Source organism: Podarcis pityusensis (assembly GCF_964106645.2).
Source record: "Podarcis pityusensis genome assembly, chromosome: 2".
Lineage (NCBI taxonomy): Eukaryota > Metazoa > Chordata > Lepidosauria > Squamata > Lacertidae > Podarcis > Podarcis pityusensis.
In genome coordinates, this window is record NC_138029.1 from 74,191,039 (window position 1) to 74,213,895 (window position 22,857).

A 22,857-nucleotide genomic window follows, 5' to 3' on the forward strand; every position below is an offset into this window, starting at 1 on the left:
AGATACTTAGATATAAATCTATTGTGAGGGTTGAAGCAAATCTCTGCCCTAATGGGGAGTGTTAGTGGATGCTTCAAAATAAAGTTGTTTCAGCTTATAGCAGGGACTGAAGCATAAGAACACAGTCAGTGACCCTTGGAATGCATGGGGTTGGTTTAACATTCAGGAAGCATATTCATACAGTCACTGTGTATTTAACAATCCTTGGTTGCTGGAAGGCCCCCAAGTGCTTTTTGCAATAGCCCATTTCTGTGCTGGCTGGAGTGGAGAGAAAGAGAAGCAAACCATCCTTACTTTGTCTGGAGAGCTGAAACATCTAACTCCATTCAAACTAGGTGTTGCTGCTGTCAGGAAGTAGTCCTCTCTCTGTCCCCATTCTTCCTTGCTAGTGCTTACATTTCAGAGTCTGAGTGCGCTACTGAGAAAGGGTTATTTTGTGCCTACCTGAGTGGGGAAGAAGAGATTAAAACCTTTGCTTTTCCTGCCCATTGTTAAAGCTCTGCTCCACATCCCCGCACTAATCTACTTTTGCAGGCAAGCCTGTTGGCCTCTATGCAATAGGCACCTGACTACAGAGAGGTGTCAGCAGAATTCAGCCCTTCCAGGATGAGTTAGGGTGGCTGAGAGTCCCCAAGGTGGTCTCTCTGGTTAACATTTATTGTTGTTCTTAAAATTTCTATGCCTGCCCATCCGAAGATCACAGGGTGGTTTCCAATATAAAAACAGAAAACAAAAATAATACCCCCATACACAGTTAAAAAGACCATAGATTGTTTAATTAGCCAAAGGCCTAGGCTAATTCCTTTTTAATTAATTGATTAAATTTGCCCAAGGCCTAGGCTAATTTTTGCCTGGTGCCTAAAGATCTGCAACCAAGACACCAGGCAAGCCTCCCTAGAGAGAGCATTCTGCAAGCAGGGAGCCACTGCAGAAAAGGCCTGTTCTCATGTTGCCACCCTTCAGATCTCTCATGGAAGGCACACAAAAACAGGTCTCAGATGATGATTGTAGGGTCCAGGTTGGTTCATATGGGGAGAGGCAATCCTTGAGGTATTGTGGTCCTGAGCTGTTTAAGGCTTTATAGGTCAAAACCAGCACTTTGAATTGGGCCTAGAAACTAATTGATATTTGGGTCAGGATTGATATCATAGAGCTTTAAGGTTTCTCTAGTCCAACAGGGTAGGCGCTATTTTGTGAAATTGCTTTTTCCCAGGCACAGAGCAACTTCACAGTCAGGTCCCTGTGTTTGTTCTGGGAACAAATATGTGGCTGCCCCTCTAGCAGTTGTCCAGCTCAGTGAGATATTTGCTCAGTTCCATGTCCATCAGAATTCTAAGTATGGTGGTCCAGGAAGACAAATGTGACCATTATTCCTGTTTCTTTTCCCTTTACAGCTCTTGTATGATAGCCCAAAAGCACGACAGGAAGTGGATCATCATTGGCGGGCTTCGGGCTGTCCACACATCGTCCACATCCTGGATGTTTATGAGAACATACATCATGGGAAGAGGTGCATCCTGATCATCATGGAATGGTATGAAGATAGAGCTAAATAGTTAGCTATACAAAATACATTCTGGAGATTTACATCAATACAAATGACAAAATTGACAAAATTTAGCCACAGATAAACATGTGAGCCAATAGGCTTTCTTTTTGGGGGTTTTTTTAAGCTGAGGAATGCTAGAAAATTAATCAAATACAGTGGTGCCTCGCAAGACGAAATTAATTCGTTCCGCGAGTTTTTTCGTCTTGCGGTTTTTTCGTCTTGCGAAGCACAGTGTCGGAAAAGTTTTGGAAAAGCTTCAAAAATCACCAAAGTCTTCAAAAAAGGCTACCACACCGTGTGCTATGAGTTGCTCCTCGAAGTCAAGTCGCAACTGTATTAACGGTTTTAAGAAAAAGGAAACAAACTTGCAAGACGTTTCCGTCTTGCGAAGCAAGCCCATAGGGAAAATCGTCTTGCGAAGCAACTCAAAAAACCAAAAACCCTTTCGTTTTGCGAGTTTTCCGTCTTGCGAGGCATTCGTCTTGCGAGGTACCACTGTAATAGATCTTATTCTAATTGCCCCTGCTAAAATTTTTGCAGTTTTTGCTGTCACCTAGTTATCTTGATCTGCCAGAAGAAAAGACAGGATAGCAATGGTTGAGCGACCTGGTATGGATAGTAGTAGAGGGGTAATAACCTCACTCCTCAAAACTAGCAGTACATAAGCTACTGATTCAATACTGCCATCTCCACATGGACATAAATGGTTCTCCAGTGGAATGTGGCTTTACAGAGTTTTCTGGAATTATGGGGGATGGGGGGCCCAAAATCTTTTTAAAAAACAACAACACAGAACCTTGGGGAAGGCAAGAATGTGCACTATTCTTCATTTGTCTTTTCTTTCATTATTCTCTGTGAGTGACTATTGTTCCACACACAGAATGCTAGTCCAGTCCAAACCATTCACTGCATTGACTTTGATCCGTGACGGCACATTTTTGCGTGAGAGCAGAGTCCATTCTGGCCCTGAAGAAACAATAGCAGCACCTTGTGGCGATCCACTCCCTTTCAGAAGTTTGCATTTAGCTCAACCTTGCCTAACGTAGTAGGAAGCAGATATAAGAACATCCCTGTAGGATCAGACCAAAGGCCTGTCTAGTTCAGCATCTGGTTTCCTACAGTGGCCAACCAGAAAACCCAACAAGGCAGAATTTGAAGGCCATAGCTCTCCCTGCTCTGTGGTTGATGCTGGTGTCTGATCTGATTGAACTGCATATTGCCATTCAGTTCATACATTTCCAGGGTGGTTTATCAGGCTTGCAAGAGGAGAGAGGAGAGGAGTTAAGCTTGAAGGAGGCACTAATGCCCTGTTGCCATAGGTCAGAGAGAGGCAACAAATTGTCAGAGAAAATAGAAGGTGAGGTCTTAGCTGTGCTGGAAACAGGATAGCTTAGAATCATAGAATTGTAGAATTGGAAGAGACTCTGAGGATCATCTGGTCCAATCCCTTACAATGCAGGAATATGCAGCTGCCCCATACGGAGATTGAACCTTGGTGTACGGGGATCAAACCAACACCCCAACCACTAGGCCACACTCTGGCTCTTGTTTGTTTGGACCAACTTTCTCCAGACATACTAGGAGGCTAAAAATTCTGCTCTTAACAAAGAACTCTGTTTTGAAGCACACCAACCAACTTCCTGAATAAATAATGTTGATATTCCCCTTGTGTTGCCAGGACAGGCTTTTCAGGGTTTTATGTTTGTGAAAGCTCCTGTAAAGACATGATGATCCTGTGCAGACATGATCTGAGATGGTGAATAAATGAATGTAGTTGAACTGCTGTTTTGGCAAGCTCTCAAAAACCTGGAGGAGATGCAGAGGGTGGAGCCAGTGCTGGTGTGTTGAAACCCCCCTCCCTCCCTGCAATATATTGTTCAGAGCCAAATTTGTAAGCTGAACACTGAGTAGGTACATAGGAAACTGTCTGACTTGCATCAAAATCAGTGGAGATATAGGCAAGCCTAGCTTCCCATATCTTTGTTCTAAGGGTTCCATTTCACATCTTGGCCCAAAAAATGTTTGCTCAGATCACATTTTTCCTCTTTATCATTATGTGGTTTCTTATGCAGAGTTTTGATAGGGCTGGCTTTGACTCTATCTTTCATTTGTGTGTTATCTTCCCCTCCTTTTGCTGCCTCTGTTGTTTTTCTCATACTTTTCAGAATTTTGATGGCATCAGAACAACAGGGATTACTCTTTGCCTTCCTGCAGTACTGTCTGATGTGCTCATTTCCAGTAGGGTCAACAAAGAGCAGTGATTCAGCTTTCTCTGAAGAGCCTGCCTCTATATTAAAACCGCAGGCTTTAAAGCTTTTTTGTGCTTTTTTTGTTTGTTTTCTTCCTGCTCATTCATATGTAGGTTCCATTCTGCACACGGGCTACCTTAAAGCCCATTAATTTCAATAGGATTTAAGCTGTGATCCTGTGTGCTTTAAAGTAGATTAAATCCTATTGAAGTTAGTGTGATTAAAGTAGCCTGTGTGCAAGATTGCAACCTGGTCAAGAAGCAATGTGGTAGGAAATATATATGCAGTGCTTTTTTCTGGAGGGATGCATACCCCTAAACATTTTGTGAATCTAAGTTTGGCCTCATTGAGGGGCAGTATTTCAATATGAGTAGGAAAATGAAAGTACCCCTAAACATTTTTTTAAAAAACAACAACACTGTATATATGAAATATAATGTAACAAGTGGCTGAACTGAAGTTTACAGAGATATTGCTATGCCTGTATCTGAGGAGTAGGCAAAGGGAAGATTGCTACCTTTCCTCCCATGTACTTTTGCAGCCTTGCTTTCCAAGTACAGTGGTACCTCGGGTTACATATGCTTCAGGTTACATACGCTTCAGGTTACAGACTCCGCTGTAACTCCGTTACAGACTCCGCTAAACCAGAAATAGTGCTTCAGGTTAAGAACTTTGCTTCAGGATGAGAACAGAAATCGTGCAGCAACGGCGTGGCGGCAGCAGGAGGCCCATTTAGCTAAAGTGGTGCTTCAGGTTAAGAACAGTTTCAGGTTAAGAACGGACCTCCGGAATGAATTAAGTACTTAACCCGAGGTACCACCATATCTGAATGGTCCTGGAAAGCACCCCAAAGCTCTAAAACTCTGCAAGCAGGACACTTTGAATCCAATCAGCAACAGCTACAGAACAAGCATCATAGTTTCTTTATATCAGAGCTGTTTTAGGCATTTGAGCAACTGTGAGGCAAAATAGTTACTGAGGCCTTCATCTATGCCATAAGGCCATAGTAACAATGTCTTGGCCGCCTTTTAAGGATAATAAAGCTAATATTAGAAATGCACACAGCAGATAGGAAGTAGAAACAGCAGTATTCATATATAAAAATACCAAGCTACTGAGATGGGACCCCCTTTGTGCTTGTATTATGAATCCTCTGTGTGTTTGCACTTTGTTCACAGCATGGAGGGAGGGGAGCTGTTCAGCAGGATCCAGGAACGAGGCGACCAAGCTTTCACAGAAAAAGGTACAGCATTAAATTGTTTTCTCTCTCTCTCTCTCTCTCTCTCTCTCTCTCTGTGTGTGTGTGTGTATAAAGAGCTTGTAGATCAGGTGGGGGGCTAGTGGCTTTTTGTCAGAAAGAAAACCCAAATCAGTCTGGATCATATAATTTGGAGAGGAGGTGTACAACTCCCTCCTCTGTCAAGCTGCAGTGGCTACGATAGTGTGGAGCCAGGCCATCCACATGAAAGGGAGGCCCTACTGTGCTTCTGAGAGCCAGTGTGGTGTAGTGGTTAAGAGCGGTAGTCTTGTAATCTGGGGAAACGGGTTCGCGTCTCCGCTCCTCCACATGCAGCTGCTGGGTGACCTTGGGCTAGTCACACTTCTCTGAAGTCTCTCAGCCCCACTCACCTCACAGAGTGTTTGTTGTGGGGGAGGAAGGGAAAGGAGATTGTTAGCCGCTTTGAGACTCCTGAAGGGGAGTGAAAGGCGGGATATCAAATCCAAACTCCTCCTCTTCTTCTTCTTCTTCTTCTTCTTCTTCTTCTTCTTCTTTGCCCAGGAACTCTCAGTAGCTTCTTCTTCCCCAGGCACTTTGAGGAAACAGGTGAAGGGGCTTAAAACTTCACCAAAGATTTTTTTACAATTTTTTAAAAGTATCATTCGAAATAGAACAGGTAACGGGAGGGGGGAATGTTGTCAATCAACCATAACAATGAGAATATTCCACTGATCCTGACTTAAACACATAATTTAATAAAGGCAGTCCATGGGTAGAATTCAGCATCATACTGTTGAACGTTCTGTCTTCATATGCTTGTCAGCTAGCCATATAGAACAATGATTCCCTACCCCCTCTCCTATGCACTGTTGGGGGCCTGCCAATCTGATCTCCCAGAGCCAATTCTGAGAGAGGAAGCCCCATTGCAGAAGCAGAAGTCCTCGTGCACGGCTTCTGCCAACTGGCTTTAGGTGGCTCATGCCCCATATGTCAAAACAGGTATCCAAAGCAAACTGATGATTATAAACTATACGTTCAAACATAGAAAGTGCAATGAGATCTTTAGATCACTGAGTAGTAGATGGTAAGTGTTTATCCTTTCTGCTTTGCATTTTACGTCTCTCTGCTCAAGTCTGAGGGCTCAAAGGGCATTCAGAATCTTACTATCAGTTTAGGTGTGAATTGGTTAGTCATACCATAGGAACAAGTAGTGTATACTGTACGTATGCACCATACATGACTTTCTGGTCATTTTTATGTTGCCTTCTAGGAAGGGTGCTGCAGAGCAGGAGAGTTTAAGATGTGTGGAGGCATAGTCATTTGCAAAACCCAAAACACAGCTGTTGGGGCTAATTTTAGTTTTTCCCCTGTCTTGACACTAGCCCTGCAAACAAACAAGCTAGTTGCTAGTCAGAAGCATTGCCTAGCTGCATATCTCTGAAGTATGGAGGGAATGTTAATGTGACCTTTCTCATGAATTTTTATTTCTAGAGGCCTCTGAAATAATGAGAGACATTGGAACAGCCATTCAGTATCTACATGGGATGAACATCGCCCACAGAGATGTCAAGGTGAGGCTTGAAAAGTGCCTTGGCAGAGAAGAGAAATGCCTAAACCATAACAAGAAAATGGACAGTGGTGACTTGACACAGGCCATGTTACTACACTGAGAGGAACTAGTGTGTCCCAGTTTTTAATTGTGCGAAGAACCACCATCTTGGTGAGGATCCCAAGTATCTTCTAAGTATACAGTTGTCCAGAAGCTCAGTGCATTTTTAAAAGACTTATTGAAGAAGGCCTGATGCTTATTTAAAATCTGCATCACCACATTGCAATCTACTGATAATAAAATACAAACTTGATGCTGGGCACCACACCACCTATCAGCCTAGAGGAACAGAACAAAGCCTACAGTTGAATAGAACTTCCCCCCAGAAACCTCTCCTGCTCTCCTGTTCAGCCTCATTTTATGTTTCTCTCTTGACACCATCACAGCCAGAAAACCTGCTTTATACATCTAAAGCGAAGGATGCAGTACTGAAGCTTACAGACTTTGGATTTGCCAAAGAGACGACGGTGCAGAATGCGCTGCAGACCCCCTGTTATACTCCCTATTACGTAGGTGAGTCTGCATGTGTGTCGTCCCCCCCATTTTTCTCTTTAGTTGTTAAGTCCACGGGGAGAACATGATTGTGCTTTAGAAAAAAACCCTCCCCACCTCCCATTTTCAGATCTCTGCAACAGTCAGGCTCCAGGCCGTCAGGTACCAGAACCAGGGTTAGGATCTTGCTTGCCAGTTCAAGTGGGCCAGATCTGGTACATGGTTCAAAACAGGTAGGATAGCGGGCTGGAGTTTAGGCAGCCAGTGTCCTTACCCAAGAAACAAGTTGATCAGGCTGAGGAACATGTTCTGAGGCTAGGGCTTTGCAGGGCCTAGTGAGCAGAAATTGACCCAGGTGTCTGATGACTCAGATGGGCTGATACTGCATCTTAGATGGCACCATCAAAGCACAGTGCTCAGTCTTCCCAGCATGGGATGAGAGCATTGATGTCTCAGGAAGTCAGGGGCCAAAGCCTGAGCACAGGGAACACCAGTTCAGAACACACACACTTGCGCAAGATGTAAAATACCATGAAATATTTGTCAAGCTTCACCAGCACCCATGGGGTTCAGGTACAAATACTTAAAAGTATTATTTCAACCAGTAACAGCTTTTTTAATTAAAAAAAATGCAAATATTTGTAGTTTGTGATCAAAATAAGAGAAACTGACATTCACAGTTCTTTTGGTTCTCTTCCCCATCCCAATCAGCCCCAGAAGTCCTTGGTCCTGAGAAGTATGACAAATCCTGCGATATGTGGTCTCTTGGTGTCATCATGTACATACTGTAAGTGTGAAGTGGGGGAGAAATAGATTAACGAAGTTGAGCCCTTAACATGTCATGTATGAATAAACACTTCCCTTCTATCCCAAACTACATCCATCCCCAATCAATGGTGTTTTAAAATGATGTTTCCTTTTATGCCACACTCAGATAATTAGTCACTGGGCTATTATTCATTCCATCAGAAGAATCGACAGACATCTGGGACTGTGCATTGGGCTGCTGAAGTTGTGGGGAAGGTCAGGGAGGAGACAAAGATGTGGTCATTTCCCAGACAGTACAATTTCTTCTCTACATCCCACTCTTTTGTAGCTTGTGTGGATTCCCTCCTTTCTACTCCAACACTGGCCAGGCCATTTCTCCTGGAATGAAGAGAAGAATTCGGATGGGGCAGTATGGATTTCCAAATCCTGAATGGTCAGAGGTATCTGATGAAGGTAAATGGATTCCCCTGTGTACTTTCTGGTACTTGTGCATCAATGGGGTGTGTGTTTAATGTTTTAAATATTCTGTGGTGAGACTGGCCCAGCATATATGCTACTTGGAGATCTCTAAAATAAAAGGAATGTAGCTCAGTGGTAGAGTGTCCACCTTGCATGCATGCAGAAGGTCCCAGATTCAATACCTGGCAACTCCACATAGGGCTGGGAGAGACCCCAGTCTGAAATTTTGTGGAGCTGCTGCTGCCAGTGGATCATACTATAGACCAGTGGTTCCCAAACTTTATTTTTACCCCTGAACCACTTAAAGATTGCTGAGGATCTTGGTGGACCACTTCTGCCTGTTGTCTAGCAATTGTAATTTGTGTGCTAGATGCTAATGTTGCTATGATGCTTATGAACCACCAAGGGTCCATGGGCCACACTTTGGGAAATTCTGTTGTAGATAGTACTGAACTAGATGTGCCAATGAACTAACATGGTAGATGGTAACTTCCTAAAAGGTTTTGTTAAACCTCCCAGAGTTTAAGAAAAGTAAACATCTGCCTCTTACACACAATGTAAAGAAGTTTCAGAAACGCAAAATACCATTAAATTAACTCTGCTTCTCAAATACTGTTCCTTCAAATCCAACACTTACATTAGAGTGGAGATGAAAAAAGTGCTGCACCAGAAAAAAAAGTGGGCAGGAATCGGATCCCAGTAACAACAACAGGGCACCATCATGACTTCTGTGGTATTTTCCTTGTCTATTGAACTGGCTGTGCTAGTGCCTTGTTGACATGTGCTACAACTTGAGTAACACCTACTGCTTGCAGGCATGATGCTCCCTAAGCAGATTTTGTAGCAGAGGGATGAGGCAGCATGTGTATGGCATCGTGAGTAGCCTACTGATGCACCACAGTAGAGTCATTTTGCCACCTCCGGGCCGGCTTTGTTGGTACAATCATAGGCATCTGATAGTTGCAGCTGATGTACATAACGGGTGAGCCATCCTTAGTTCACAGAGAAGCTGCAGCAATTACCTTGATGCAGGTCACACTGTACTGTCACAACTATGTTTAGCAGTAATAGAAAGCCCTGTCATCCATCTAACACAAGAAATCCTGCACACCCCCAAATCCTGTTTCCTGTTAGAAACTCCAGCTCCTTTCTGAGCTGTCCTAGGGATAGCTGCAGGGAAATGTTGATTCCTGCTTGGCCAGCAGACGGAGGTTTACAGGACTCCTGTGTAATCTTGGATATGAGCACCTCATTAAGAGAGTGAGTTGAGGGAGCGGGGAAATGTGTGGGAAATGCCTCCCCCTCCTGCCACCCTGAGACACCCGTGATCGATCAGAACCCCAAACCTAAGTTGTTGGTCACTACAGTCATTGTTAGGAATGAATCTCACTTTACCAGTGTTCCCAAGTCAGAATTGAAGGGCTGATTCATGTACGCATTAGTCGGGGTGCAGATGTGAGGTATCCAAAGTCAGACCCACATGCTCCAAGGATTTATTTCAAAAGCATGGATCAGTACTCCACACATTATTTGTTTAGCAGAAATTTAGAAGCATAAGCCGTTCCTGCATTTAAAATTCTGCTGATCTGTTATGTCAAAATCAGATTTCACTGCACTCCAGGCTCGGAAAATGTCAAGAATTCTAACCTTTTTCTGGACACAACATAAGACCATGGCCCCATGTGAAAAGTGAATCTGTGGGCACACACACATGCACTTCCAGCTGAACCTGTGAATGGAGCCTATGTGTTTACAACAGTTGTGCAGGCAGGCTGTGTTCACAGGTTTGGATGAAAGTGTAGGGGGCGGGGCCTGCTTCTTCGTCACATTTATTTCCACAAGGATGAACATGTGACCAATGCCTACATATCATGGGACTAAACGAGCTGTAGAAACTTTGTATAAGATGGTACAGATGTTTTGCCTGCAGTCCTAACCATGCCTATATGGAAGCAAGTTCTTTTTAACTTGGTGGAACTTCTGTATAAATCTGATTAGGATTGGGCAATCAAATGTGGATCTAAACACCTGCAGCAAAGAGTATTTTTTACAGCTCAGTTTATGAAACTGTTTAACTCTGTAATTTTGTTCTTTCTCCTGCTTCACACCTTTCATCGCTTTTGCTCTCTCTTTGCAGCTATATATTTATTGCAATTATTTCTATCCCATGTTTCAGGATGCAAATCCTTCCAAGTAACATCAATGCAATTTAAAAACACACTGTAAGGAATTACAGCATTTAGCACGTCATAAGGATCCTTCTCACTGGCAGCTGGTGACAGATGGCTTTGTGCAGAGAAGAGCCAGTCCAGGCTCCTCTCAGCACAGGATCAGGCAATCACACTCTCTGTGAATCCTTCCCATGGGGTAACTGGTAGTTGGCCTTATGGTGGGCAGCTGGAGCAGGCAGGGGTAACTTCTTCACTTGGCCTGTCATTAAATAAATAGTATATACGTGGTAGAGCATGCACTTTGCATACAGAAGGTCCCAGGTTTGATCCCTGATGATTCCAGGTAGGGCTGGGAATGCCCTCTGTCCCAAACCCCGGAGAGCTGCTGCCAATCATTGTAGACCATACAGAGCTGGATGGGAGAATCCAAATGAATGGACTTGGTATAAGGCACGTTTCCCATGTTTTATACAGTCATTTGTAAGTGTCAGACTTTCGTCTGACTTGATAGCAGAGGGAAAGTGACAAGAGTTCAAGGGTTCTTAATAGTTTGAATTTTGTAGGATCTTGTCATTGATGTTTGTCTTTTTGCTTTTCAGTTAAGCAGCTAATTCGTCTGCTGCTGAAGACAGACCCAACGGAGAGGATGACAATTTCTCAGTTTATGAATCACCCCTGGATTAATGTAAGTCCTGCACAAACACTCGTGTGTGTGTGTGTGTGTGTGTGTGTGTGTGTTGGTGTTGTTGTTTTAATTTGGACAGGAGGCTGCCTGCTGTGGTAAGAGGGAGTATAACTCATTTAACCAGGAGTCTGCCCTGTATAAAAGGGATATAATTTCCACTCTGCAGTGTGAGAGAACTCTTGGGGGTGGGGTAAAATTTCCCTGTCAGTGGCAGTCAAGGACACTACACCCCCATCCCAACTGCTCCCGGCTAGCATTTTCTGTTCAGTGCGCCATGCACACGCCCTCCTTCCCTCACTTATAAAAAAAGCCATGTTACCTCATCAGTGTAGGATTTATGGAGGACTATTATTAGACATTCAAGGCACCGTCGTGCTGAACTGCTCTCTATTGATATGAATAGAGAGCCTCCTGCTTTAAGGGCGGTTTTGGTCTTTGGCACAGATCTGGAAACGTTGGGGTTATTGAGTGGGGTGATAGTAGAGGTTTATGTGCAGCACTCTAAGAAAACAACACCAGAAGCTGATTTTAATGGGTGATGCTAACTAAAAGGCCATGGCAGGCTCTCATGTCATAGAATTCTTTGCCTCCAGCAAGAAGCAAGCCGCTGCTAAGGCTACAAATCTGAGCAGTTTCAGGGCAGCTTTTCTGTCTATTGCTATGGAGGACTCACTGGAGTTTTGTGCATTTATTGTTTCTTTATTAGATTTCTATTCCCTTCTGCCATTAAGGTTATATCTCTCTATATATGTGTCTATATAAAAATAAAAAACAAATAAAAAGGAAGGGAAAGAACACAAAGAAATTAAATGTCCCTAAATAATCCATGTATTGCCCCCAAGAGCAGCTGGCGTGCAGTTGTCGGGGGTGGCTAACATTTTTAGGCCTGTGGGGAGATCTGGATTTTTGAGTAAGTGATGTGGGCACCACCCGCTCTGATCCTTCTCATTCCCTGGATCAGCCATCTCCACCACAGAGGGGCAGAAAGAGAGGAAGCACACATGCATGCACACACACTTCACTTTTCTCAGGGTTCTGGGAAAAAGATTATTAATCTGTGCAGCAAAAACAAGAGGAAGTGGGGAAGAGTATCACTCTCCCTCCTTCAAATTTGATGTGCTTTTCAGGGGACAAAAAGTAGCCACCCTCGTAACCAAGGCTCAGTGACTGGGTGTGCCAAAAGAGTTTTGAGGGTGCCAGGGGAAGACCTCAAGGGCATCACTTCACCCGCAGTGCCACACTGGCAACTGCTGCTCTAAGTGATAGCATGCAACCTCCTAACAGCTGTTGGTCATTTGGCCTCTTAGTGGACCAGGCAAACCTCCACACTGAAGTAATTCCTCTCATAACCCTTCCCCCAGCCCCAAATTCAAGGCAAGCACGGTGCTGCTGTTCTGCGGACTGCTTTTACTTCATGCAGGACTATACTAAAGTCAGAAAAGTTAATTAACCTACACTGCATTTGCCTTCATTCATAGATCCCAAAATTTATTAAATGCAAAGGATTTTGGCCTTACTAAAAGTCATTTGTAACTGGTCTGGAAAATGAAGCAGTAATAAATGTAAATAGCTTGATTGAGTCACACAGATTGGATGCTATACTTGATGCAAATCTAAAGTGAAAAGGAGGTGTTTAAAGTAAGTAAGAAGCAGCTCTACCATGTGCTGACATCTAAACAAAAATGTGGTTGAAAAGAGAAATGCCTTGAAAGCTCCTGGGATTGTGTGCTACATAGAGACAGTGGTTAAATAGACATCTAGATGCCATCTCTATGAGAACAAGTAAAGTCCCAGTTGATGCATCATCTCAGCCTCAGTGACAATGTGTCAAGGTAAATAGTTAAGCAGGTGGACAAGTTAAGTGTACATGCAAAAATGTTCTTCTAAACTAATTGGTTGAAGTAGAAATTGGAGGAAATTAGCCAGGAGTATATAAGTAAGTGAAGTTGTGAATGAGCACAATAAGAAATTAAAATCCTGGTCATCCAAGGTAGCTTCGCCTGAAATGCTATTCATCCTATGTTCAGGGCCACCTAAATAGGCAGAGCTGAAGGGTTTCCATGCATAGATGAAATGGTGCTATCAGGAAGAGGACGTAGATTTTTTAGGGAGCATTCTGGGGAACAAAGCCAGATCCATATAAAGGGATGGGCTCCGCTTAAACCAAAATATTATCCGTCTGTTGGTCTTCAGTCAATTCAGATTTATTGCTTATAAGCCATCACAATATAGAACACAGGTGGGGCTGTTAAATATAATACAACAATATTGAAGTGTATTATGCACCACCTTCCGTGCATGATAATCATGTGTTATGGCTGCAAAACACAAGGCTTGCAAGTGAGGTTAACAGATTCTGGTAAGCTGTTGGGGGAAGTCAGGTTCTCCCTACACACAACCTAATAAAATAAAAAATTCAGCCCTAAATATTGTTCAGCTCAGAGACCTGGTGCTTCCAAATCTCAGATGCGCTAGATTGCCTCCTGAACTTAATATCAGAGAAGTGGCAGAGCACGCCCTTTTGTTAAAGTTTACATAGAATGGAATGGCAAAAGCATAAAGGGAACACTCAGCAGCACAGAGCCTGGCAGGGACTCTTAACATCCCACCAATGCAGTTTTAGTCTCTCTCCTTTCCCTTTTCCCTTCGCAGATAACAAATGCAACAGTAGTTAGGAGCCATCTTGCAATGGAAAGAACGAATGGAGTTGCAGGGGCGATGAATGTACATGCATACGCGCCATCTGTCATTATTTTCTCAAAGCACTTTATAAACACTAATTTATCTTTGCAGTCCTCCCTGAAACATTTGTTTCTTTTTCTATATTTAAATAACCTAGGAAGAAAGCAGAATACTGATTTGACCAACATTCCATACAGTTGGCAAGGCTCAGGATAAAACACAAAAGGGATTGTCTCATGTTTCTTGCTGATAATTCCCAACCACATTCATTTAGACACATTTGTGTTACCTAACTAATTACCTTTATATATTGCCAGTTCTCTTTGTTGGTACATCTCCGGTATAGGGGCCACTAGGTGTAACATTTCCCTCCGGGCCTATGCTTGTGGAAGGATTCTCATGAGGTATCTCCATGAAGAAACATGGAGTCAAAATGGGCCATCTTTGTGGATTTCCCAGAAGGATCCATAAGCAGGATGCCAACTTACTGCAGAAGTATGTCCAGTGGTTTGCTGTCAAAGCTAGTCCTTCCCTCAAGGGAACCTGGGAACTGCAGAGGGATTGCTGAACATACTGTTCTCAGGAGCCACATTAAGCTGCGGTTCCCAGTGTTCTGGCTGCAGAGTAGGATCCATGGCAGCAGAATCTGATTTGAAAGCACTTTGTGGCAGTGATACTAATAAACAAAGAGGCAGTACAGATAACTCACAATATAGGTTCCTGGCCATTGCATGTATAAGCAAAATCACGTAAAGCCAGAACACCCCCTAGAAAAGCAGGAAAACACAATTTTTTAAAAATAGCTGCACTTACCAATGTGGGGCAAATGCAGCCCTCAATCTTCCTCTTAGTTTTCCTCCTTCTCTCCTTCACTGGATACTTGCTGCAAATGATATGAGGACTGGGGTGGGAGGTAGGGATTGACAGGTAGCCAGAAGACGTTTTTGGCTGTGGTTAAGATTCAGAGGACGGTTGCCTGTGCACATCCGCTGATGGTGATGGTTTCTTTGTCAGAAGCATTGTGATTGGCAGCTGCAGCTGTTTCTTGAGCTCATCAAACATTTCCTTGTAAAGTCTCAGAGTGTCTGTAATCCCACGGATGATCTTGAGGCTGTGTTCCATGGTGGGGTCAAACTCTCCAATCAGATCATTTGTGTGCTTTTAAGAGTTTTCCTGCTCTCCCACCCCCTTTCCCCCTCCCCTGCTATTTTATTATTTCCCCCAATGCAATTTTTGCATCATTCTTTAAAAAAATATTATTCAGCAATGTGCTTAAAGTTGTGAGCGTGTATGTTAAATAAGTGTGAGCTGCAAGTTACGTGTAGGAAAAAGAAAATCTCCTTTGTGCCTCAAGTGTGGCAACCCACACTCCTTTTCACTATTAGACTGTTTCTATTTCATTTTGACCTAAATACCTAAATCTGCCATTCTTTTATACTGGACCTTTTCCTATGGTGCATGGCATGGCTGGGTTATGCCGTCTGGAGCAGCTCTCCTCTGTAAGGACCTTCCTGCTGCACAATTGCTTCCATTCAATTAGCCCATATTGCATAAGCCCCAGGCAGCATGACCAAGTGTCAAGAATGATGGGAGTTGTAGTCCAGCAATATTGGCTATCACTGGCAGAAGCTGATATGAAAGCAAGAGGGCCTGGAAGGCATGACCTCCATGCTTATGTGCTGAAGCACAGGGTGGATCATTTTCACATTATGTAGAAATATATTTATTAGAGCCCTATTACTGAGTTGGAGAGGAGCGCAATTTGAGAAGCACAGGAACGGAGGGAGCATATCACCCTTTACCCTCCTGCTATTTTCCTGCTCCGGATTTACTCTTCCCTGGCAGCTTTTCACTCTGGGGTTTCAAATGTGTGTTTGCCCCTCAGTCTTATTCCATAGCTGCAATCCTATGGAAATGACACATATTTAAGTCATATTGATAACGCAACTGTGCTTAGCAATGCAGCTAAGTACATTTTTCTCTCTCCCTCCTGTTGCTTAGGAGACATATTTATACAATTTTCTCAAGACTTGTAATTACTTCATCAGCAAGGACGATGAGTGGTAATGTGTGAGTGTGTTATTGTCAGAATTACTGTTTCTGAATAGCTGCTTCTTTGGTTTCCTTAGCAATCCATGGTGGTGCCACCTACCCCTCTTCATACTGCCCGGGTTCTGCAAGAGGACAAAGATCACTGGGATGAAGTGAAGGTAATGATCACATATATTAGTAGGCTGGGCATTCGCAAATCCAGCCGGAGATAGTTTGCTTGCTTTTCTTTCTGAACATCTTTTACCAGCTCATTACCAGCATTTTCATAACGATTGCCCAACTATACAGAAATAACCGATTATGATGTTTTCTATATTCAGTCAAGGGCAGACTCTAGCACACATGTCAGTAACCCATGAGCTGCGGGTTGCATGCTGCCCATCCCCTCCACATGGGTGCCCAGTCTACCTTCTTGATACTGAATTTTGCACAGTGATGGGGAGGAAGGTGCACAGAAAGAGTAATCTCTGTGCAACTTCCATGCAAACCACACTCCTTCCAACATGCCAATAGCCGTTTGCTGGTCTTGGGGAGCACAGTGGTTCTCCAACTTACCAAACAACTCTTTGGCAGGCAAGCAGGAGCGTCATCTCTCCCTTGTGGGGTGGACAGAAGTCTGTCCTTTTCTGATCCACAGGGAGAGCCATTGAGTGTGTGCGTATGCATACCCAGGCCATGCCACTTTTTGCCCTGACCATGCTTATTGATATTCAGCCTCTGAGTGACTACCCACGTCTGCATGTGACTCTCAGAGGCAAAACACTTTCTATCCCTACACATAGCAAAACAGTATGTTCTAAAACAGTGTTTTCCAACCTTTTCCCAACCATTACCCCCTTTTTGAAATTGCTTCCTTCCTGTGGCCCCCCATGGGCGTAGCCAGGGGGTGGGGAGGCCAGGGGAGCAGCTGCCCCCCATAAGTAAAAATCAATACAAATTTGAGATTCTGCCCCTAGTAACAAAAACCTGCCCCCCTGTTTTGCCAATTAACTTTGCAGGTTCTTTAAAGGACCTTTGGTAGTCAATATATGAGGGAAAATATATTTTTATGTCAACAGAATAGGACAAACTCCTGAAACAATAGCAAAAACAAAACCTCAAACAGTAAACTTCCTTAAACCTTCTACACAGTAATAAACCTCCTTAAACCTTCTTATACAGCAATACAAAACCCTCTACCACCAAGAAATAACCCCAAAGGAACAATTTCAAAGCAACAATTCCCCCCACCAGACCTTCACCCACATACACCACCAGATCAAACTGTGGGAAGCCTCAGCAGTGTTTAGTCCATCCTCCTCTTGACCACATTGCCCTGCACTATTTGTACCTGTCTCAACCAGGTGGGGCTAGATATCTCCACGGTCGCCACCCGTAGCAATGAGGGCTCCTAATCAGGGCAATCAAACCCCAATTGGGCCACCCTCAAGGGCAGGAGTGGTTCTGCAAGGACTCACAGGAAGGTTTGGCTGTGTAAGGCCAAACTTACACCTCCTCTATTTTTCTTGTGCATTTTCCACTATACCCCCAACAAAAATCTGGCTATGCCCATGCCCCCCCTCCAGTCAGTAGAAAGGTAGCTATTTAAATGTTTTGTTTGCAAATAGAACATGTTTTATTCATAATTTTTTTATAATTTATCCAAAATACAATTACACAAAATGATAGGAGCATAATGAAATATTGTTAAAGCAGGAAAACATAGAATCATGGAGCTGGAAGGGACCCCGAGGGTTATCTTTCTACTGCAATCCCCTGCAACGTAGGAAACTCAGCTAAAGCATCCATGACAGATGGCCATCCAACCTCTGCTTAGAAACCTCCAAGGAAGGAGAGTCCACAAACACCTGAGGGAGATCCATCTTCCATGTATTATAAAAAGTAAACAACACTTATTTGACCCAAGTTATTTGACAGAGAGTGGGAAACCTTCAGATATAGTCCCAAAGGCGCACAGGGAGAATTTTAAAAAGCAAGTGGTCCTCACTGACCCAGTGCAAAAAGATCATCATCAGGAGGAGCCCTGGCTGCCTGGATAAAGCACTATAGCCCCACACACACTTACCTGGGAGTAAGGCCCACTGAACTCAGTGTGCCTTTCTTCTGAGTAGACACTTAGTTATTTACTAGATGCAAGTCATCAGCACCAAACGCCCCTACTCGGCTAGGCACTGGGGTGGATTTCACCCCACGCCTTGCAGAACTGGGCCAACACTGCCAACTGGCCCTGTGCCCCTCGGCAACATCCAAAGGCCCTGATCCACTAGGTGCTGGGGTGGATTGCAGCCTGCACCTTGCAGAGTCAGGCCCAGGCTGCCACCGGGCCCAGCATTGGCGGTAGCAACAAAGCAGCTCCTGCTCATCCAGCCCTATCCATTGCCATCCCACCACCACGCTTACCTGACCTGAGGGGTTCTGGATTGCGGGCTCTACTGGTCAAAACAGGAGCCTCAGCGATTGCCCCCTCTTGCCGGAAACAAACTAAGACTGCTCCAAGAAAATGCACGTGGCAAAAAGGAGTACTAGGCCCTGGTGGGCCACCCCCTTACCTGCTTGCGATTGGCCAGTCAGGATTTTAAAAAATGATTTTTTTCCCTTCACTTCTCACTTCCTTCTATGGCCCCTTAGCCTCATGCTGTGGCCCCCCATTTATGCATTTTTCACCTGTGACCCCCTTGTAATATCCTTCCCCCCCCAGGAGGCCATATGGCCCCCAGTTGGGAAACACTGTTCTAAAATATTAAAATATTGTTAGCGTTAAAATACAGTGCTTTCAGTAAGGATTCCTGTAGCGTTGTGTTACTTATTTCACCTTGGTCCTTCTAATCTCTTTGTCAGAAATGTTCAGTATAATTCTGCATACGTGTTCCTTGTCATTTAGCGACACAGTCTACTTGGGTAGAATATGAGCTCTCTTATGGGAAAGGGCACAACTCTTAGTCTTGGCTGGAGGAGGTCAATGGAGATCTGTGGCCAGAGGGTTCTGTTTTCACCTGAACATGGTAGGAAAGTGGCCTCCACTTCTTAAGACCTAACTATTGCCTCATGTGGGTTTTAGGAGGAGATGACTAGTGCTTTAGCGACCATGAGGGTGGACTACGACCAGGTAAAGATTAAAGATCTGAAAACATCCAACAACCGTCTCCTCAACAAAAGGCGCAAGAAACAAAAGCAAGGAGGCACCTCTTCAGCATCTCCAGGATGTAACAACCAATGAAGAGAAGAGCGAAAGATAAATATCAAAAAGAACTACTAATTCAAATGGGTTCAGCTCAGCTTTTACACCAAGAACAAAGGGTGTACATCACTGAAGCTTTAAGTGAGTTGACCTACAGAGAAGCTGCACTGTGGCATCCAAAATGCAATGTTCTGGAACTTTTTATGTGAGCACTGTGGGTTTTTCTAAGGGATTTTTTTGTTCTGTTTTTAGCATTGTTTTGTTTTTCCCCTAGAGTTCCAGAAAACCCTAGAATTCCAGTGGAAGCTTAAGATGTGTAGTCTACCGACTAGAGGCAGTGCAGATTCCATACTTATTCACAATGAGCACAATCCAGCCAAGATTAAGGATGTTTAAGTCCCCTTGATTTCAGCCAAAAATATATTTAGGCCTGTGCTCAATTTTCTCCAGTTGGATTCAATAAGACATAAAGCTGCTTAAATTTGGCTGGATTTATGTCTAGCATTTCTAAGAGAAACGAATTTGTGCCATCTCCTGTGGCATAAGCCTCATGGACAGAAAGTTCAAGAGTCAGGTAAGGAAGCACACAAAAAGGAATTAGGCATGTAAGCTTTTCATGTGTGTATTCCTGCTTGGTCTTGACACTTTTGCTGTATTTTATTTTACTTCTAGGGTTCATGCTGTCAACTCGCACAATGCCCACCTGAGCAAGGAAGCATTGCTCCTGACTTTAAGAGAAAAATGTTTACATCTTAATAATTTCTTAAGTTGTGTTTCCACTTTCACTGAAACATGGGGGTTTCATAGGTGTTGGTAAACATCCATTTCTGTTTCGCTAGAGCCATGTACACTGGGAAGCTGCAACTGACCATGGCTTCCTTCGGGGACTGTACATCAGTATGACTCAGCTGTTCCCTTTTCTTATTTTGTGTGTATGCTACAATTGTTCTGGGTACATAATTCTCTCAATCAGTGTTTAATAAGACTGATATTTTTTAAAAATTAAGGATCAAATATTAGACTGCAGCAGTCATTATTGAAACTTCTGCAGTGTTGAAATCCAAGGTGAACACACTTGCATGAATAACATACAAGATTTCAGTTCAAAGAGGATCCTATGTAGTCCAGAACGAAGTCTTCAAGTTCCATTGTTGCAGGTGGGGCTTGTACTTAATGTAGAGTGCTGGTTTCTAACTTCTACCATTCTATGCACTGAATTAATAGCAATCACATGTTAGACCTTGCGAGCATCCTGTAAGCAGTGTAAAAGTTAACAAAGTTGGTGAGAATGCTCCAAAATTCAAATAACTACTCATAATCACTGCATCAAGATGCACATTATCACAAATTTTCAACATATATATGAGGTTTACTTGACTGATGAATTTATGATCAACCACTTTCTTTTTCAGTATGTTTTGGGTTAGAGTGGACATGGTGAAATGTAAAAAAAAAAAAAAGGCACTCAAGTTATTCGAATAAACACTTATTACAAGATGGTAGCAAAATCCATCTGGAACAGCAGTTGTGCCAAACACTCCTCAGTGTCTCAAACCAAGGAAGATTCTTCATCTTCTCATACAATATCTCATGATAGACTGGTCATATGACATGCTGGTCACGTGCCATCTATCCTTATTCAACCATTCCATCATTCATCAGCTATTTCCAAAAACAGGTTGCAGATGCCTACAAATGCAAGCCCATCTATCTCCACTTCTAGCCCTTTGCTTGAGCTCTCAGATGTGCTATGTGGTTTGGAGAGGGTAAGAAATATCAAGGATTTCCACATGTTGCTGTTAACGTTTCCAAACCTTCGCACAGGGGAGGGAGATCCCCAATCTGCCTCAAGGCCTCTACTTCTGTCAATGGGCGCAAGGAAGAGGTAGAGCTTTCTTCTGCTTCTAGTGCAATTTGGGAAAGGTAAAAACAGTGGCAGGTGACTCCTACTGTTCCTTCTGCAAACTGCAGCACAAATGAGATAAAACCCATCATCTCCCCTAAGCCCTCTCCACATGCTAGAAGACTTCAGAGGAGGGGATTTGTGGCTACTAAGGCAGGCCAAGCCAATATTTGTAGATCTCCGTGTAATAATTTCATTCCAGAATTACAAGGATTACTGGCTTTGTGAATTGGCAGTGCACAACCTCTCTATTCCTCACTCAGTGCCTCTCTTTGATGTACAGGTAGACATTAAACTGTTATTAAGACACACTGGATAAACCTATGAACTCTTTTGACTCTTTGTGAAATATTAACATTTTGCATATGTTAATAAATGGTGCTTTACCATTTTTTTAAGTGGACCCTGCTTCCTCACTGTGATTAATCTATATTTGTATTGGAGCCCTGCACCAGCTTCAGCTATAGGAAGTAAACGTTCACCTCTGCCACACCATAAAAGAAGCTGCATTTAAGAAGAGAACAGAAATGTAATTTGAATTCTGAAGGAATTGTTTCTGCCCAGTAGGACTTCTATATAGATAAGAATGCTATTTCCATCTACTAATTAACTAAACTTTAGAAGCAGCATGTTAGTAGTAGTAACTGAACAAGAATGAGCCCAAACCAAAAGGCATAAAGGAATGACTTTCTAACTGGTTTGTATGTCAGACAGACTCCATAAATGTGAAGGTACAAATTTCCCAAGATTTGTGGAAGGGCAATAGCTTAGTGGTAGAAGATGTACCGGTATTTTGCATGCAGAATATTCAAGGAACAAATCCATATCTCCAGGTAAGATATGAAAACCCCAGGAGAGTCACTGCCAGTATAAACACTATTAAGCTACACAGAAAAAAGATCTGAAAACACCAGGCCAAAAGCCCATCTAGTTCAACATTCTCTTCTCACAGTGGCCAACCAGATGCCCATGGGAAGCCTGAAAGGACCCAAATACAACAGTCTCCCTACTTGTGCTTCCAGGCAATTGGTATTCAAAATCACTTATGCCTCTTATTTGGTATTCAGAGGTTCCCAATGGAGTTGGGGGTTTATTGGGTCAATCCTGATTACTGGTAGAATTTTTCAGTCCTCTGGGACATAGTCGCCAATGGATAAATCCTGCCACAAAGTAAAAAGGCTTTTACCCTTGAGCAGCACAAACGCTGGACATCCTAGGGAAGGAGGGAGAACAAGTCCTGTTCAGCTTTTACCGCAGTGCCCAACGTGTCCGTTCCAAAGCATCCAGATGCAGCAAAACAATTACAGCATTGTTTTTTGGCTTTGATTCAGTTTTCCTTAAGCCTGGGGTGTGAGGACAGATTGGAAAGGGAAATGTCTAATTTACCTATATTTGTGTTTTCCTATCACTGCCAGGCTCTCTCTTCGCACATTGCCATAAGGGTCAGAGAATGTAAAACCAGGGTCGTAAGGGAACTTGTTTATTTATCCCAATGGTATGCCATCCCAGTTCCAAGGAGCTCAGGACAATCCATGTGTGGTTAGCCCATTTTATCCTCACCAAATCCTGCAGGTAGGTAATGCCATGGTCAGCCAGTGATGTTGATGACTGAGCAGGTATTTGAAACCAGTTCCCTAAAGCCTAATGTAACACTGCACTACATTACACCGCACTAGCTCTGGCCATACAAAGCCTGTCACTCACTCCTCCTTTTCTTGCTTTCTCCTGTTCCCTACTTTTAAGCTGTGTTTTTTCCCCATGCAAAGATACATGTTTGTGCCACTCTGCCGCCCAAATTCCACGTTTATTCTGAGATTTTGATGGTTGTTGCCATTCAGGCA

At 43.4% G+C, this 22,857-nt stretch overlaps 1 protein-coding gene and 1 long non-coding RNA gene across 2 annotated transcripts in view; one reads left to right on the forward strand and one right to left on the reverse strand.

Moving 5' to 3' along the window:
- MAPKAPK3 (MAPK activated protein kinase 3) overlaps positions 1 to 21,419 on the forward strand; it is a 70,201-nt gene extending 48,782 nt beyond the window's left edge. Inside the window, exons 3-11 of the mRNA XM_080996472.1 lie at positions 1,395 to 1,534; positions 4,977 to 5,041; positions 6,509 to 6,588; positions 7,013 to 7,139; positions 7,830 to 7,905; positions 8,215 to 8,339; positions 11,116 to 11,201; positions 16,013 to 16,093; positions 18,994 to 21,419. Of these exons, the coding sequence (XP_080852598.1) occupies positions 1,395 to 1,534; positions 4,977 to 5,041; positions 6,509 to 6,588; positions 7,013 to 7,139; positions 7,830 to 7,905; positions 8,215 to 8,339; positions 11,116 to 11,201; positions 16,013 to 16,093; positions 18,994 to 19,152 (939 nt within the window). The 3' untranslated portion in view covers positions 19,153 to 21,419. The remainder of the gene's footprint in view (positions 1 to 1,394; positions 1,535 to 4,976; positions 5,042 to 6,508; positions 6,589 to 7,012; positions 7,140 to 7,829; positions 7,906 to 8,214; positions 8,340 to 11,115; positions 11,202 to 16,012; positions 16,094 to 18,993) is intronic.
- LOC308472038 overlaps positions 15,973 to 22,857 on the reverse strand; it is a 62,172-nt gene continuing 55,287 nt past the window's right edge. Inside the window, exon 3 of the long non-coding RNA XR_013983257.1 lies at positions 15,973 to 16,057. This is a non-coding gene — a long non-coding RNA (uncharacterized lncRNA). The remainder of the gene's footprint in view (positions 16,058 to 22,857) is intronic.